This window comes from Molossus molossus, unplaced genomic scaffold (genome assembly GCF_014108415.1).
Source record: "Molossus molossus isolate mMolMol1 unplaced genomic scaffold, mMolMol1.p scaffold_m16_p_1, whole genome shotgun sequence".
Classification (NCBI taxonomy): Eukaryota; Metazoa; Chordata; class Mammalia; order Chiroptera; family Molossidae; genus Molossus; species Molossus molossus.
This window is the reverse complement of record NW_023425344.1, coordinates 35,540,175-35,555,967: the sequence shown is the minus strand read 5'-3', so window position 1 is coordinate 35,555,967 and position 15,793 is coordinate 35,540,175. Positions and strand designations below refer to the sequence as shown.

Here is a 15,793-nt window from a genome sequence, read left to right as displayed (position 1 = left end):
ATGTAGAATAAATTCAGTTTCTGCCCTGTTGTTAATGTGGGATTTAAATTAAATATCTCAGTTTCCACGAAGTAATGAATAAAGTTTATTTCTTTCCTGTATTATCAGGTTACTTTTAAAAGGTTCTCTGAGACCTAGAATGGTAGAGTTTGGCTTACGGCTGCTTCCTCACCAAAGCCCTGTTTGATTTTGTGACAGGGCAGTGTGAGAATCTCCCTCTTAGTGCATCTTCTTTTAATTGGATTCTGGGTATAGGCCTTGAGGACAGTCCTCGTTTCTAGAAAATGTGAGAGAAATGCTGTTTCTCAAACTCCTCTGGTTAGCAGTGAATACTGAGCCACTTAGCCATGATGAGGCGTTAGTACAGCCATTGATCCTGCAGCGAAGGCCCACCATGAGCCTTATAAAGCTTTGGCAGTGGCCATGCCTCCCTCTGCTGGGGACCGTGTTTTAGCAGTGGGGCCTCTGTTCTCTGTTTTGTGAATGTAGTCACCTTCTCATTGAGGTGAATAATTGGAAGTGAGTAGTTACTTATTTCAGTTCCTGTCCCTCATTACAGTTTGTGTGGTTATTCTTACCTAATGTCTGTCTCAGATTTACTAGTTTAGAGTTAGATCCTAATCATTATTCAGGACTAAGTTCATTTTGCTCCTTACTAAACTCCTCTTGATTTACCTTTGCAAGAAATACATTGTCTTCATTTTAAATAGCTCTCCTTCAAACCCTCAAGAAGCATTCTGACCATCTCTGATATAATTCTTTATTATTTTTTTTCCCAGTCTAGTTTTTGGCTTTCTTGGTTATATTTAACATTCGATTACAGTCTCATCCAATCGCTGAGGTGTGCTGGAACTATATTGTTAAAAATTTTAAGCAAATTTAGAATTCCTATGGATTTTGTTTTAATTGGTTCCCAGGCCCACAGAATTGGATAAATTGTGATCCTGGTTAAAGACACACTGTTGTCATTGTATGGCTGCCCATGTGTTTGTTTGTTTGCAATATAATGATCATCTGTGAGCTTACCACCAACATTCTGAGAACTAGATTGTGACCTACAGTGTAAGGCCAATTATGTAACTCTCTCCTAGTTCACACCTTGGCTACTCGCTAATCAGTATACTGATTTTTATGTTAATATTCCCTTTAAAATTATTTTTATATATATTTGGATAAATTTTTATTGTTTTTGGATTTTCTAAAAAAAGTGTATCATGCTAGTTATTTTCCTGTGGGACTGTTTTATACTCAACATTATGTTACCAAGATTAATCCATGAAGTGGGTAGTTAGACATTGTTGTTTTCTTCAATGTGTAATTGATAGTGTGGTGAAGCTCCATCCTCTTAGATATAGTCCCGGGAACCCTGCAAATTAAACTGATAAGTGGCAGATTACAGGAGAAAAGGTTTATTATGTATGCATATGGAGGCCTTCATAGAAAAGAAGTCAAGACCCAGGAAGGATTAGACTTGAGAATTTACTTTAACAAAGACCAAATACACTGTGGAGAAATGACAGGGCAAAGGAAAGGGCTTGGGCTTCTGGGGTGGTTAAGTTGTGGAAAGGTAGATACATGGGGGAAACTAATGGAAGACGAGGGCTAGTTAGTAGGTTTGTTTGTGCAGATGCATCTCTGTGCCGACTTTCTGTTTCCAGTGATAATGGTATCCTACTCTTCTTGGTATGGGAAAGGGGAAGGGAGACTGCTTTTAGCCAGAAAGGGGGAGAATAGAGAGCTTTTCCTGCATCTGCTGTTTCTCAGTTGCCTTCAGCTCAAAATAATCCTTATGCCAACATGCCATATTTTGTAATGGCATACACTGATCCTCTTCACTAGATTGCACACTGTGTAAATAATTGATTTAAACTTCCACCAGCAATGTACATGAAACCTCATTGATTTACATTATCTCTACTATTTGGCATTGTCAGAATCTATTTTTTCTCATCGAGTAGGTATAAAATATCTTGTGTATTTTCCTTCTCCTTTTTACTAATGAAATCAAGCATCTCTTCATATGATTGTTGTCGTAGGACTAAGTATAACAGAAGATAAAAACAGGAGTTTGTAGAACTTTGCTGAAAGTCTACAGAGGTGGAAAGATATTCCATGTAAATGCATAATACAGTTATCCCCAAAATGATCTAAAGATTCATTGAAACTCCAATAATCCAACAGTTATTGTGGAACTTGAAAAGATGGCTGTAAATTGAATGTGGAAGATTCATAGGCTAAGAATACTCAAAATATCCCTGAAAAAAGATTGGGGGGTGGGCTTACAGTACAATACATCTGAACTTATTAATAAGGAAGCTCTAATAATTAAGAGATCCTGATTTTAGTACAGACATATACAAATCGATAGCCTGAAAACAGACCCACACACATACAGAATTAGACTCTGTATCAATGGTGACTTGTATAATCTTTGACCTAGCATTTCCTCTTTTTGGACTCTTTCCCACTGAACTATACAATTATATAATGTTGAATGTACAAGATGTTTATTGTATAACATATGTATTGAATAGAGAATCTGGACTGAAATGTTCATTAATAGGAAGCTCACTAAGCAAATTATATATACTGAATATTTTATGGGTGTTAAAAATATAAGGAGGTATTTTACGTATGGATGTGGAATGATGCATTATACTGTTAAGTGAAAATAAAGGGTGTATGTGTAGAAATACTCTGGAAGGACAGATACCAAGTTTTTAATAGTGATTATATTTGGGCGAAGAGGCAGGGATTTTAATTTCTCTTAAATATTTGATTTGTTTTATAGATTAAGAACTAGCATTTAATTTTTAAAAAACTAAACAAAACACATTTAAATGACACATTTCTAATACTAATAAAACCATAAATGTTTTTACATTGTTGGAAAAATTGGTGTCCCTTTCGAATGCTGTTATGATAGGAAAGCGGGCTCTGTGAAGGTGGTGCTGGCTCCATCAGAGGCTGCTTTGCTCTAGGTGTTGCAGTTACCGTGAATGTGTTTTTACCTTTCTCACAGTAACAATCAGTAACAGCAGCAGTAGCTTCTCCGACATAGTCCATTGTTCAATGATCTATGGTTATGAAGCTAATATTTGTAAATTTATAGCTTGTTAAATGAGATGTTCACCTAAATTAGGGGGGGAAATATTTTTTTTAGAAAAAAGGAAGATTGAGAGATTAGTAATCGATCATATGAAAATGAAAAATTGATTATTGATTTAATTAGTTGAAATAAGACTACTCATAAAAGAGTTCTAACCTAATCATCTCTTACTTGATATTTTTTGTTCTAGATTCCTGTTCATCCTGTGCCCGATCCCTTAGTTCATGAAGTTCTAAACTTAGCTTTTAAGCACTTTAAACATAAAGAAGGGTGAGTAAAATACTGACTTGGGATTGTTGCCTTGCTCTGTGGTCTGGGTTTGTACTGTTAAAATAATACTTTGAATTCTCATTGATCATGTGTTTTTAGCATTTAAAGCACTTGTCTTTCTAATTTTTTTTGAATCCACACAGAATACTTACAGAAATGATTTTGTAAAAATAATTCTAAAAATCACTGATTGGATTTATAAGAATCAGAAACTTAAATTTCATGGTAAATTAAAATCTAGAGCTAGAAAGTAATTTATGTAGTTTTTATTATCCTATAACCAAATCTTCAGAGAAAATTCTACAATGAATCTTCAGATTTATTAAGAGAATTTGTAGAAACATTTAATGAATAATACATTTGTCCTCTTGTTATTTCAGATATTCAGGAACCAACACTGGGAATGTGCATATTATTGCAGATTTATATGCAGAGGTGATAGGGGTTCTTACCCAGTCAAAGTAAGTTTCACTGACTTTGATTTGCTTTTTGTTTTGGAATGCTTCGTTACTAATATAATAGACACCAACAGTTTTAAACCTACTATATTTTTCAGAGTCCTTATGAAATCAGTTTCACCTTTTATTACTAAGCTGCTTTGTTCCTTAGAGGATTTTAAAGTAGCACCCATATCTTAATTTCACAACTTGTTTTCATTTTGGGTGTTTTAGGAATTGTTTTTACAACTGAGTTGAAGAAGTCAGAAATTGCGAAGAACAGTGAAGACATTACCTTATTTTCTATTTTTAACAATTCTACGAGAAGGGTTTTTATAAAATCTTCCTTTTAGAACTTTTTTTATCCTCACCCGAGGACATTTTTGAATTTATCTTGAGATAGAGTGGGAGGGAGAGAGGAAGGAAAAGAGAGAGAGAGAGAAACATCGATGTGAGAGACAAATCGAGTGGTTGCCACCCACATGACCCCAACAGGGGCTGGGGACAAACTGCAACCAAGATATGTGCCCTTAGTGGGAGCCAAACCCAAGTCTCTGGTCCGCGGACCGACGCTCTAACTGCTGAGCCAAACCGGCCAGGGCTCCTTTTAGAACTTTTTACAGAGCTAATAATTACTTGTAATACTTTCCACTTGAGTGCCTTTTTTTCTGAGATAGCAATGTCGTCTCTTTCTTCTAATCATTTTACTTGTTTTAATACTAAACAGAGTTTTGAATAGATAGAAGGGATACTTAAAAGAAAATATAAAAGAGCCTAGGTTACCTCCATGGAAAGTGTTATTCATTAGGAGTTACACTCATTGAGTTGTATTGAACATCATTATACTAAGCACTAAAAAGATGTTTGTCTTTAGTAGTAGTGTGTGTTTGCTCTAAAGACTGTGGAATATTTTGAATTTCCTTTGTTGCTACTGGGAAATTTGTAAAGTAAAAAGTATTAATTCAGATTTTTGTGGATGTCATTTAAAGAGTCTTTGGCCCTGAAATCATCATATAAAAATCTTTCTAAATTCTAAGAAGGCAAGCATTGTTAATGTTTAGTAGTTTAGATTTAATATTAAGTGATATATTTTATTTAGTATATTTTTTATCCTTTGTAACACACCAGGCACCTTTACATAACCAGTACTATTGAACTTAGGACATAGTTTGAGTATTTTTTGTGATTTGGACATAGACAATAATATCTTAATATGTCATTTATGTTTAATTATTAACAAATCCCTGTCTCAGGAAGTATAGGCACAAAAATATGGGCATAAGCAATGATGTATTTATTTTTATGGCATAGTAGTTCATGTTTTTTAAATTTTTATTCAAAATGAATTTCTATTAGGAATATAGATTAGAAATTCTAAGTTGGATCCAGGAGAACAAACATTGCATCACCAGTAAGTTAATTCTAGGATTGCAAAGATTGTAAATTCGAATGGCCAAGTAAATTTATGAAATGATGTTTACCCTCATTAGTCACTTAGAGCAATGTTGGGGTGTTTTCCACCCACACACATAATGAAAATGGAAGAGAATATGCCTGGAGCCACATTAGGTTAGGCTGATAATGCTGACATTGGAAGGGGACAGGAGTGGAGTGAGAAGGGGTAGGGCTGGAAGGTGTATTACAATCTTGCCTATGCATTTCCTTTTATTACTATGACTAATAATAATTATGAGAAATTTAATAGGAGTAAAAACCCTTGGCTTCTCATATTATTGCAATGGCAATATATATGTTTTTTATAAAACACAAAATATCCTTTAATAGAAAATGGTATTATATTCTCCAAAAGTCAAATGGAAATAAATGTTACACTTTCTATCATGTATTCATATTTTATTGATATATAATTTTCTTTTTCCTCACTGTAGTTAGCGACCATTGGAAAGTATACTTGATTTTTCATTTCAACATTCAGGAACTGATTTCTCCAAGTAACATTAACACTAAAATCTTTGGTTGTTTCAATAATATATAGAGAAGGATAATGAAGTATTATTGATTAATAAACTGTTAAATATCTTTTTCCAGTGTAAGCAAAGAAAAACTTAGTGGCCTTAACAGTTGTGGTCCATTGAATCCAGGATGGTGCTCACATTTTGACAGCGTTTATTCTTTAGCTCATGCAGATTGTGAGACCTGTGTCCTCCTGCTCCTCTCCAGTTTTTCTGCAGTGTCATGAGACGTGAATTTTAAGTGATAATTAATGGTTCACAGTCGATTGGTTTACCTCTTTGAATAAATTTGTAGTCTCCAGTCCACTCTCTATATACAACTCAAATTGCAGGCTTTGTAAGAGGGAGACTTAGACTTTGGAGATGCTCTCTGATTTACAGGGGAAGTTTTATGGCTGGATTACTTGATCTTATTTTTATTATGATAATTATTAAACGGCAATGGTGCTGTATCAGTGATGACATAGTAATAAAGAATTTCTATTATTCCTCTTTGAGAAACTTCTGATTTTAAAATAAATAGGAAATTTAAGATAACAAATTTTGTCTTCCTCTGTATGCTTTTCTGGTAATTTCCATGAGGACAGAGAAAGGAGATGATGTTTAGGCAAAACCTTTTGATTTCAACCTTAAATAACGTAGGAAATTAGTGTTTTTAACTCATGAAATGTATCTGTGTGTATTACAGGTTTCAGGCTGTGAGGAAGAAGTTTATGACAGAATTAAAAGAACTGCGACTAAAGGAACAAAGTCCACATGTGGTACAAAGCATTATCAGCTTAATAATGGGAATGAAATTTTTCCGAGTGAAAATGTATCCTGTAGAAGATTTTGAAGCATCATTTCAGTTTATGCAGGTGATATGCCTTGTCAGTTGCAGAGATTTAGCCTAACAGTGGCTTTTCTTGCTCTTTATTTCTTTTTGAAAGAAACAAAATATTTTTAAATTAATGACACCATTATTAAATCTTTATTCCAATTGTGGAATTGTCACAAATATAAATTAACTTTTCAAAAACATTAAGCATGTTTTGACCATAGCTTTTTGGTATAATTGCAGAGTGTTTACTGAATTATCGTGGTATTAAAAATTCTGTAATCTTCCTCTTTTGTTAATCTAATTTGTATTCCCCCTCCCCTCAAGGAATGTGCTCAGTATTTCTTAGAAGTAAAAGATAAAGATATAAAACATGCACTTGCCGGTTTATTTGTGGAGATTCTTATCCCTGTAGCTGCTGTAAGTATATTTTTATTTTTATATTATATCTTAAAAGTATCTTTTTGCTAAAGAAGTTGCTACATGAAATATTCTTACTTTCTAATAATCTAATAGGCAATTAAGATCTTGAACATATTTTGTTAAATTCATCCTAGGCGATTCTTATTTTTGTGCTATTGTAAATGCCATCGGTTTTTTTTTTGTTTGTTTGTTTGTTTGTTTGTTTATCCTCACCCGAGGACATTTTTCCATTTTTTATTCAGATAGAGTGGGAAGGAGAGAGAGGAAGAGAGAGAGAGAGAAACATTGACGCGAAAGAGACACATCGAGTGGCTGCCACCCACACAACCAACCAGGGCCGGGGACAAACTGCAACCGAGGTACATGCCCTTAGCGGGAACCGAACCCGGGTCTCTCTGGACCACAGGCTGACGCTCTAACCGCTGAGCCAAACCGGCCAGGGCTGTAAATGCCATCATTTTAAGGTTGCATTTTCCAGGTGTTCAAAATACTTCTCAATGTGTATATTTCATTTTTGCCTTATTGTACTGGCTAGGACTTTTTAGTACAGGGATTTAAAAAAGAAATGAGAGCAGACCTCCTTATCTCCTTTCACATCTTAGGGTTAAAGTCTTACCAATAGGTATGATGTTACTTGCACATTTTTCATAGATGCCTTTTATCATATCGAGGAAATTTATTTCCATTTCTAGTTTATGAAGAGTTTTTTCAGGAAGAAATAAATGTTGGATTTTGTTAAATGGCCCCCAACCCCCATCTGTTGAAATAATCATGTGGGTTTTTCTCTTTGTTTGGTAATATATTAAATTACATTAATTATTGTATTAACATTATATTCCTGAGGTTAGACTCTTGATCATGATAGAATTTTTTTATATTGTTAGATTTTATTTGGTAAGATTTTTTTACTGAGAATTTCTGTACCTATCTCTATGTTAATGGGGACTCTTGGTCTGTGGTTTTCTTTTCTTGTAATGGCTTTTTTCACTGTTGTTGTTTTAGTATTAAGGTGTGTAATGTATGTAGGAAGGGTTTGTGTAGAATTGGCTTTATGTCTTTTCTTGGAGTTGGGTAGAATATATCAATAAATCCACTTGGTCTGGAATTTTCTTTGTGGGGACTTTTTTAACTATCAAATAATTTTCTTCAAAAGACGGGTTTGCTTCGACAGTTTCTTCTTGAGTGAGTTTTCACATCTTTCTAAGGGGGTTATTCATTTCTAAGTGAACAAATTTATTGGTATAAAACTGCTCATCTTTATACTGTATACTATGTACTTTACACCATAGTATCTGTAGTGACCTTTTTCATTCCAATATTGGTTAAGTTGTGACTTTTCTTATTTTTTCCTGGTCTGTCTGGCTAGAGGTTTATTAATATTATTGATCTTCCCACAGAACTAGTTTTTGGCTTTATTGATGTTCTCTATTTTTCAGTTTCTATTTCATTGATTTCTGCTTGGATATTTATTATTTCCTTTCTTCTACTTTGGTTTAAATTTGCTCCTTTCCCCCACCTAGTTTCCTAAGGTGGAAGCTGAGGTCATCCAGACCTTTTCTGTTTTCTAATATAAGCATTTCATTCTATATATTTTCCTCTAAGTAGTTCTAAAGTGGCAGCCCACAAATTTTGATAATCTTGTGTTTTCATTTTCATAAAGGTCAGAATACTTTCTAATGCTCTTCATGAAATCCATGGGTAATTTGGTAGCATATTATTTAGTTTCCAAACATTTGGGGATTTTTCCAGAGATCTTTAGATTATTCATTTTTAATTTGTGGTCAGAGAACATGCTTTGTATGGCTTGAATCTCATTAAATGCATCGGCATTTGTCTTTGGACCCTACCATTATTTATCTTGATGAATGTCCCATGTACACTTGGAAAGACTGTATGTCCTGCTGTTGTTGGATGGAGTGTTCTATAAAAATTATTAGGTCCAAGTTGGTTGATATGTTATTCGTCTTGATAACCTAACTGATTTTCTAGAGGAGTATTCAGATCTCTGACTGTAACTAACTATAGATTTGTCAGTTTCTCTTTGCAGTTCTATCAGTTTTTGCTTTGTGTATGTGTAAGCTCTATTGTTAGGCACATACATGTTCAGAATTGTTATGTCCTCTTAAATTGACACCTTTGTCATTTTGAAATAACCCTATTTTATCCCTGATAATATTATTTGCTGTTAAATCTACTTTGTCTGATATGAATATAGCCGCTTCAGCTTTTGATTCTATAAGGATAGTGTATATTTTCCATTTTTTCACTTTTATCCTACTTGTATTTTTATACATATATTTTTAAAAAATTTTTTTTCTTTATTGATTTTTAGAGAGAGAGGAAGGGAGAGAGAGAGATAGAAACATCGATGAAAGAGAACATCAATTGGCCGCCTCCTGCATATCCCCCATTGGAGATTGGGCCTATAACCTGGGCATGTGCCCTGACCGGGAATCGAACTGGTGACCTTGTGGTGCATGGGTCGATGCTCAACCACTGAGCCACACAAGCCGGGCTGTGTTTTTATATTTAAAGTACATTTTTTTGTAGATAAGACATGGTTGGGTCTTTTCTTTTTTTGCAGTCTGCAAGCTCTGCCTTTTAATTGGAGACTACATACATTTCAAGTGATTGTTGATAGTTATTTTTAATATTTTCTGACTATATTTTTATTTTCTCATCTGTTCCTTGTTTTCTTTTTCTCCTTTTTTTCCCCCTGCTTTCTTTTGGATCAATTGAATGTTGCTATGCTTCCCTTATCTCCTTGTTTGCCTTTTAGTTATAGCGCATTGTTTTGTCATAATAGCGTTATATCTTTAACATATCACTGTCTACCTCAAGCCGGTATTATGCATACCATTTGGGTAAGTATAAGAATCTTATTGGCTTACCTTATTTATTTTTTTGTTTCTTAGGCGTTATATCTTTTGCTGACTGATAGGCATTGTTTTGCATATCATTTCATATACTTTGTTCATTTTTTTGGTTATTTTAGAGGGTAGGGTAAATCCAGTCTCTTTTACACCATCTTGGCTAGAAATGGAAGTTAGTAATGTTTCTTGTATTTATATTTTATTCTATTTAAACATTTTTTGAAGTGAAAAATTTGTTTTCATATTAAAAATGAAATTGAACTCTTTTGGTTTTCATTTTTAATATTGAGTTAATTGTGATCTGTGTGCTCATATGAATTGGTGGTGGTATTCAGGTCCTGTCTTTAGAGCATGTGTATAGAAGGTAAATAGGGAATTTTAAGAAACGTTAAGAATTTAAAATATTAATGACAAAGTGATTGGCATGCTATTTGACCTGTCTTAAATACTTACTTATAGTTAAATCTTTGAAGATTTTTTAAATGGGTACAAACATGATTTATAGCTTTGCAAATAGTTTGAGTCAGATAGTTTCCCATTCCCACCCCAGTTTTTAGCCGTGTGAATTAGATTCATTTTATCAAAAAGAAAACAGATAATTAATAATTAAGCATGTCAGCTTTAGGCTATTATCATGAGTACATGTACTCTTATTTCTTTTCTTAGAAATGGTTTCTATTACTATCTATTCATGCCATTTGGCATTTGTGCTTCCCCCTTGTCTGAACATGTGTTTTTGCCAGATGTTTAACTTGGATTAGGTTAGAGTTGAAGGTAATTCATCAAAAGGAGCCAGTTGGAGGAAGCCAGACGCTGGACAATGCTCCATTATTACTACGTTGCCTAATTCTTCTTTTACGCCATATTTGCTTCTGTGATTTATGAATTTGCTAGGGCAGCCCTAACAACAAAAATGCATTGCCTCACAGAAACTCTGTTCCATGCCTCTTGCCTAGCTTCTGGTGGTTAACTGACAATCTTTGGAATTCCTTGGCTTCTAGAAACCTCACCTCAGTCTCTGCTTTCATGTTCACATGGTGTTCTCCTTATGTGCATGTCTGTGTCCAAATTTCCCCCATTTTAAGGACATCAGTCATGTTAGATTAGCTCCTACTCCCCAAATCACCTCATCCTAACTTAGCTTCTTATACCTACAATGACCTCTTTTGAAGTAAGGTCACATGAGGTGTAAGGGGTTAGGACTTCAGCACAGGAACTTGGGGACTGGGGAGACACAGTTTAACCTATTACAACTGCCCCTGCACATAGAGCCACCTCTGCCGGGAACATTCTTGCCTCTCTGATGACCTCCCTCCCCTTTACCTGGTTGGACTCTACTTATTCATGTGTTAAATGTATTGAGTGCTTTCTGTGTGTGAGGACCTGTTCTATGCACAGGGAATACACTGATTAAGGTAGGAAAGACCCTGCTCCTATAGAGTTTACTTCTGAGGAAAACACAATAAACTTGTGTAAAATATGTAATGTGCAGATGGTGGTAAGTGCTGTGGAGAAACGTAAAACGGTAGGGGGATAAGAATTGCCAAAATGATAAGGAAGTTGAAATTTTAAGTAGAGTGATTAGGAAAGACCACCTTAAAAGAGATGGTGACAATTGAGCTGAAGCTAAAGGAACGAGGTAGTAAGACATGCTGCATCTTGGGAAAAGCTTTTCTGGTAGAAGGAACAAGTACAGACGTCCTGCAGCAAGAGCATGTGTGATGAACAGCAAGGAAGCCAGCTAGTATTAACCAATTTCAAACCTTACAGAAGTTCTTGTAGTTTGATCTCATGTTTTCTTTCTTTTTGTGTTGTCTTTTTACCTAGGCTGTTAAAAATGAAGTGAATGTTCCCTGTTTGAAAAATTTTGTGGAGATGCTTTATCAGACTACTTTTGAACTGAGCTCCAGAAAGAAGCATTCATTGGTATTGAGGAACATTTCAAACATTTGCATAGATAATTAGAGAGTTTAGTAATTGATGTTTGAATTCAGTTGAGATTTAAGATCATTGTAAAATTTGAAATTGTCAAATATCCAAAGTGTAATATAAGGGCAAATTTTATATATTTTTTCCTCTTTTTAAAACTTTCTATTCTTAATTGTACTAGCTCTGTATTTGATAGGTTATTCAGATTTTAGGTTTTTACCTGGCTTGACAGGTGCTTTAAATTATGTGTTACATTATGGGAAAGGTTTGATGTACTCATATTAAAGTACAAATTTCTTTACATTATAATAAATTTCATTCTTGAAGTAACTTTGAGGGATTTCTCTGTAAATTTTCATGTAACTTGGGGAACGTTTGGAGAATTGGGCAAATGCTTGACCACTTAAGAGAGAGAGAATAATAAACGTGGAGAGTGCCAGGCATTGAGCTAAGTGCTCTGCCTCCTTTGTCTTACTTTGAGCTTCACAACCTTGTAGGATATGTATGATGATTATTTTCCACTTTACAATGTAGGACCGTGGGGCTTAAAGCACATAATGTTTTCTCCCTGACGTCAGACACCTGGCAAATACAAAGCTGAAACTTGAATGCCTGTCTGTCCCCTGATCCCAGGGCCTGTGTCATAACCACTGTGCTGATCGAGGGCGTGAGGGCTGTAGGGAAACCCATGGCAGGTTCCACCTTATGGAGGATACGAGGGATCAAAGAACTGTTCTTAAAGAAAATTTGCTCTTATCATTCTTTGTTAAGATTACTCTATGAGATCAGATTTATTATTATAAATGGGAACACTGCATAAAAGAGTCTTTAGTTTCCTTGTTTATGGGAATAAGTGAAATATAATTCACAAGTCCGGTGCTTTGTCATGAAGTGTTAACTTTCTCTTTTATGTCTTCTATAGGCTCTCTATCCACTAATTACCTGCCTTTTATGTGTCAGTCAGAAACAGTTTTTTTTAAGTAACTGGCATATTTTCCTACAGAACTGTTTGTCACATTTAAAGGTAAGATGTAATCTCATTTCTGACTGTAAATACTGACTGTAGTACACATGTACGTTGAGTAGTACGTAATAAAACTTTCGTTTATATTGGTACATTTGAATAACTAATAGTTTACCATATTCCATTTCTTATATGTCGTTCCTTTTATAGGGAATCAATCATGTATAGACATGAAGAAAGTTTAGAGTGAAAATTTGGTTTGTTTTAATGAATACAAAATTATACGTTTTTAATGATTGATATTTTATATACCTTAGATCTAGCAATATTTGTTAATAAAATCCTTTAGAGTTGTAGAGTATTAATCTTATAAAACTCTCCAGATACTTGTTTTGTGTTTTGTTTTGAGAAAATTCAGTAATGTTGGTTCAAGTCTGAATAATATAAAAGAAGCCTTGATAATAAAATATTACTGAAAGCACATTTAATGTAAGTATGCCCAGCCAAATTAAAGTGTGGTATGGATCCACACGAATGTACAAGTTCCTGAAATGATTCTGACTTGAGTCAACACTATTTGGTACATCTATGTCTGGTCTGTCTTAGTACTGAAAACAAAACTGTGAGATAGAAGGATCATTATCTTCCCAGGATGCTCTGCTAGCAGGATCTAACAGGATCTTCTCTTCTTCTGTGGATAGGAGCACTATTAATGACTGACACGGAACGGGGGGATATTCTCCATCTGCATGTCATGAATGCTCGATTTGAACACTATTTTAATTCATAGATAAATATGTTGGCTATTTGCTTACAAGTTACATAAACAGGCAGACACAATATTTCATTTCCTGTTATTCCTCTAAATTCAGGTTAAGACTGAAAACCTAGTACTTCAAAGGCAATGACAAGGCACAGACAGATTAAATGACTTGTCTGGGGCCCTACAGCTCATGTGGTATTATGAGAAATAGGACTGCCTCTTCTTTTTCCACTTTAGGAATGATCCCCTGGACAGCAGCATTCTGTATATCTTTTCCTGGTTTTATGTATCATTTAAAAAAATGCCTTGATATTTTTAATGAAGGTATACAGAAAATATAAGTCTTTGGAAAACATTTGTAGCTACTCTCCTCCTAGATCTACATTGATGTTATTCATGTTTGGATGAGAATTGATATGCTCTCTTTGCTTTATTTATGGAAATTCCCACGGCCAAATCAACCTGATTAAACTCTATGATCTGTAACCAGAAAAGAAGTTTTAATTTACTTAATTACATTATATACTGGTTTCTGTCCTTATTTTGATCATTTATACAGGTAGAGGTACTTAAAAGAGATTGATAATTTTCTGGATAATAGGACTCTTCATACTTTCAGTAAACTATTTTAAGACATGCATTTAAGTGTTTTAGCAGGTTGCTTTGTTTCATGACAATTCATACTTTTCTGTTGCTTGTTGGAATTTTTTTATATATCTACGTTTCCACCTAACATATTTGCAATTCTTTCGCAGTACCTTAACTTTTTATTTTTGTCTTAAGGCTTTCATTTAAAATGCTGTTTTCTTTGAACCCTTACTTCCTGATAAATATTTCTGACATATTGTCCATTTTCATGAATGGCTATGTCAGTCTGCCAGGCTAAAGGAAAGAAGAGCCACTGAGCATGAATATTTGGAGTATAGTTGTCTTGGCCATTAACCCTTAACTTACATTAAGGCTCTATTCAGCAGAAATTTTATGAATTGGTTCCTGTTTACTAGGTTTAGATTCTGTGACTAGGCTGCATAGTTGAGGTAAGGAATTGAGCATTCAGGGAAAAATTACATTAGTTACCTGTTGTGACAGGTATCATTTTTATTATTTTGTTAATCCTCACGTGAGGATATTTTTTTCATGACGTTTAGTTAGAATGGAAGGGAAGGAGGGAGGGAGGGAGGGAGAGAGAAACATCGATGTGAGAGAGACACATCGATTGGTTGCCTCCTGTACCACCCTGACCAGAGCTGGGGATCAAACCTACAACCCAGATACATGCCCTTGACCAAGAATCGAATGTGAGGCTCTTTGGTCCACAGGCTGATGCTCTAACTGCTGAGCCAAACCAGTCGGGGCTATAATTTAAAATTCCAGCCCAAGATAAAGGCCTTGCCTGAATTGATTTTGTTTTGAGATTCACGTTGCTTTATTTAGTAATCTCTTCATTTGAAAAAAAAAAATCTAGAACAGTTTTTCATTTATTAGACTTACTACTTCTTATAGTTGATTTTTACTAATATTTACTGTATGCCAAAATCTCTGAATACGGTATCTCATTTAATTCTTCCTGTGACAGGCTGAAAGAAGATAAATAAGTAACCGTGTTGAGGGAGCCAGAGTGATAGCGATATTTGCATCTAGATCCATCCAGTGCTATAACTTTTGCTCTTTCTGGTCTACCATGTTACCTTTTAATGTACTATTAGGAATGATGCTGTAATGAATATTTTAAGAAAACACTTTGGCTATGAATCTAAGATATTAAAAAGACATTCTCTAGAGTCATAAATATAATACATTTCAAGTTGGTGACCATAAAAATGGGCATTAATCCTGTAGGCCCAGAAATAGCATGAGAGCATCAGTTTATTTTTACTGAAAATGTTAAATCTGTTTTTTGGCTGTTGTTGTTCTAAACAGAATTTGGTAGTTTCCCATTTCCCTATCTTTATATCAACTGAGGTCATTATGTGAGAGATGATTTTAAAGTTTCTCAAGGACAATTAAGAGAGGAATTATTAAGAATGCCTATCATACAAAACTATTTTGAACATTTTTTTCTACAGTGTATGCTTATTTTCTTTACAAAATTTAAACTTGTTTGAACTCAAATGCAGTGCTTTGGGGGGAAAACTTAGTTAAAAATTTAAGTATTTTCTCTCAGTTTGAGTATTGTAGATATATCCCATGATACCCAAATTATAGGATTTTTTTCCATTAGTGTTTCTGGCCACT

General features: G+C 34.4%; 1 protein-coding gene across 13 annotated transcripts in view; it reads left to right on the top strand.

Moving 5' to 3' along the window:
* The window catches only part of FRYL (FRY like transcription coactivator), a 273,487-nt gene that overhangs the window by 149,652 nt on the left and 108,042 nt on the right, over positions 1-15,793 (top strand). For all 13 annotated transcript variants that reach the window (XM_036257487.1, XM_036257478.1, XM_036257468.1 and 10 more), the window contains 6 exons: positions 3,300-3,379; positions 3,760-3,840; positions 6,478-6,646; positions 6,934-7,026; positions 11,730-11,828; positions 12,754-12,855. In XM_036257487.1, coding sequence (XP_036113380.1) covers positions 3,300-3,379; positions 3,760-3,840; positions 6,478-6,646; positions 6,934-7,026; positions 11,730-11,828; positions 12,754-12,855 — 624 coding nt within the window. The remainder of the gene's footprint in view (positions 1-3,299; positions 3,380-3,759; positions 3,841-6,477; positions 6,647-6,933; positions 7,027-11,729; positions 11,829-12,753; positions 12,856-15,793) is intronic.